We start from the raw sequence: 1,412 nt of genomic DNA on the forward strand, positions 1-1,412 counted from the left end.
CAAGCTGTTTACGTGTAAACGGATGATGTTGTTACCAAATGTATGCAGCACCCGCCAACTTGTGATTGGCCATAAGTGCCTGAGCCAGTTCCTTGGCTTCTTTTTTTTGCGTCAACTCAGACAAATTAAAATTCGAGCCTCTTAGCATAATGCCGGGCTCATTGGGTGCAACGTGAATCAACCCCTTACATACTTTATTTAAATGTACTTGCATATGTAATTCAGCACATCTCCTCCTGTACTTAAGAAATTAAAAGCAAACTATTATGGGGCATGTTTGTTAGTATTCTTTTCAATCCTGAATTGGCAAACTCAACCGGAAGCACCCAAATCTACACAAGTTTTGCGTACCAGCACTGACCCAGTAATAAATGGTAGTGTTCGAGTCGCCTACCGGATGAATTGCCTGTCCTCGTAACAACATTGGTAGGATCGTCACAGTTGTGACAGCTACCAATATGACAAATAAATGACATAGACGCACTGCAGCCGAGCTCTACGCTGTGCCATGTCATATCCTTTTTTTGCGACACATGTATCGCTCTACTTCCATTGCTTCCGTCGCAAGTTCAAGTGGTCACAGTACCAGTCTTTCCCATCCTTCTACCACCGCTAATCTTCTAGATCACTCCGGTTGCCTACAATCCACTACTTTTTCGTCACGCAGAAGCAAACTACATGGCAACGTATTCTCCTCGATATTTTCTCCGTCGAAACTTGACGTGGTCACAGACTCCTCTCCATATTACTAGCAATGATTCTCGAGACAGCAGCCATCTATTAACACGGTCCATGAATTATTGATCACAGTATATTTCCCTGTATTTCGTGTCTTGTCCGTAAAATTCTTGCTACATATACCAGTAACCGCAGCTAGCACTGGCAACATATCTTGCAATTTGCTTGAAGATTCAGCTAGTCACTTCCATCAACATTATGTAGTGCAGCTTTCCAAAATGGCAGACCACCCGCGTACGTACATTTACCCGGCAGAGCTTATCCTGTGCTACTGCATGTACGCAGAAGCAACAGTAATTTTCGCAAAACAATGAGATTTCTAGATCGCCTTTTTTTCACTTACATGACATGCCTCGCTCACGATCAGCACTATTCACTACAAGTAATTCCAGTCTCGCCCCTCCTTCGTGTTCTCACACCACTGTTCATTGCTTGTGCGCTCTGTAGCAGCACTAGTGAAGCGCTTGATGTGTGCTCGGCGTGGTAGATTGAAGACTGATTGTATTTCGTTGTTATGTAAGCCTGTTTGACATGTACAATATGCATTCTCCTCTGTAGGAGTTTCTTAACTGCTCGTCTTTCCTGCGTACACCGTCGTAGCTCTCCTTCGCATTCTTCTGGAGCCGCTCGTCGTCTCACTCTTGCTGCGACGTCTCAAGATTTCCTCCCAATCT

At 44.3% G+C, this 1,412-nt stretch overlaps 1 protein-coding gene across 1 annotated transcript; it reads left to right on the forward strand.

Annotated features, from left to right (window-relative positions):
* Nucleotides 1–956: 956 nt before the first annotated feature.
* PPTG_24273 (hypothetical protein) lies at nucleotides 957–1,225 on the forward strand (the record flags this gene model as incomplete). The annotated part of the gene is made up of 2 exons (XM_008916058.1): nucleotides 957–1,015; nucleotides 1,186–1,225. 2 exons carry the CDS (start codon nucleotides 957–959, stop codon nucleotides 1,223–1,225), a joined length of 99 nt encoding a protein of 32 aa, XP_008914306.1.
* Nucleotides 1,226–1,412: the final 187 nt, after the last annotated feature.

Source organism: Phytophthora parasitica (assembly GCF_000247585.1).
Source record: "Phytophthora parasitica INRA-310 unplaced genomic scaffold supercont2.78, whole genome shotgun sequence".
Taxonomy (NCBI): Eukaryota; Oomycota; class Peronosporomycetes; order Peronosporales; family Peronosporaceae; genus Phytophthora; species Phytophthora nicotianae.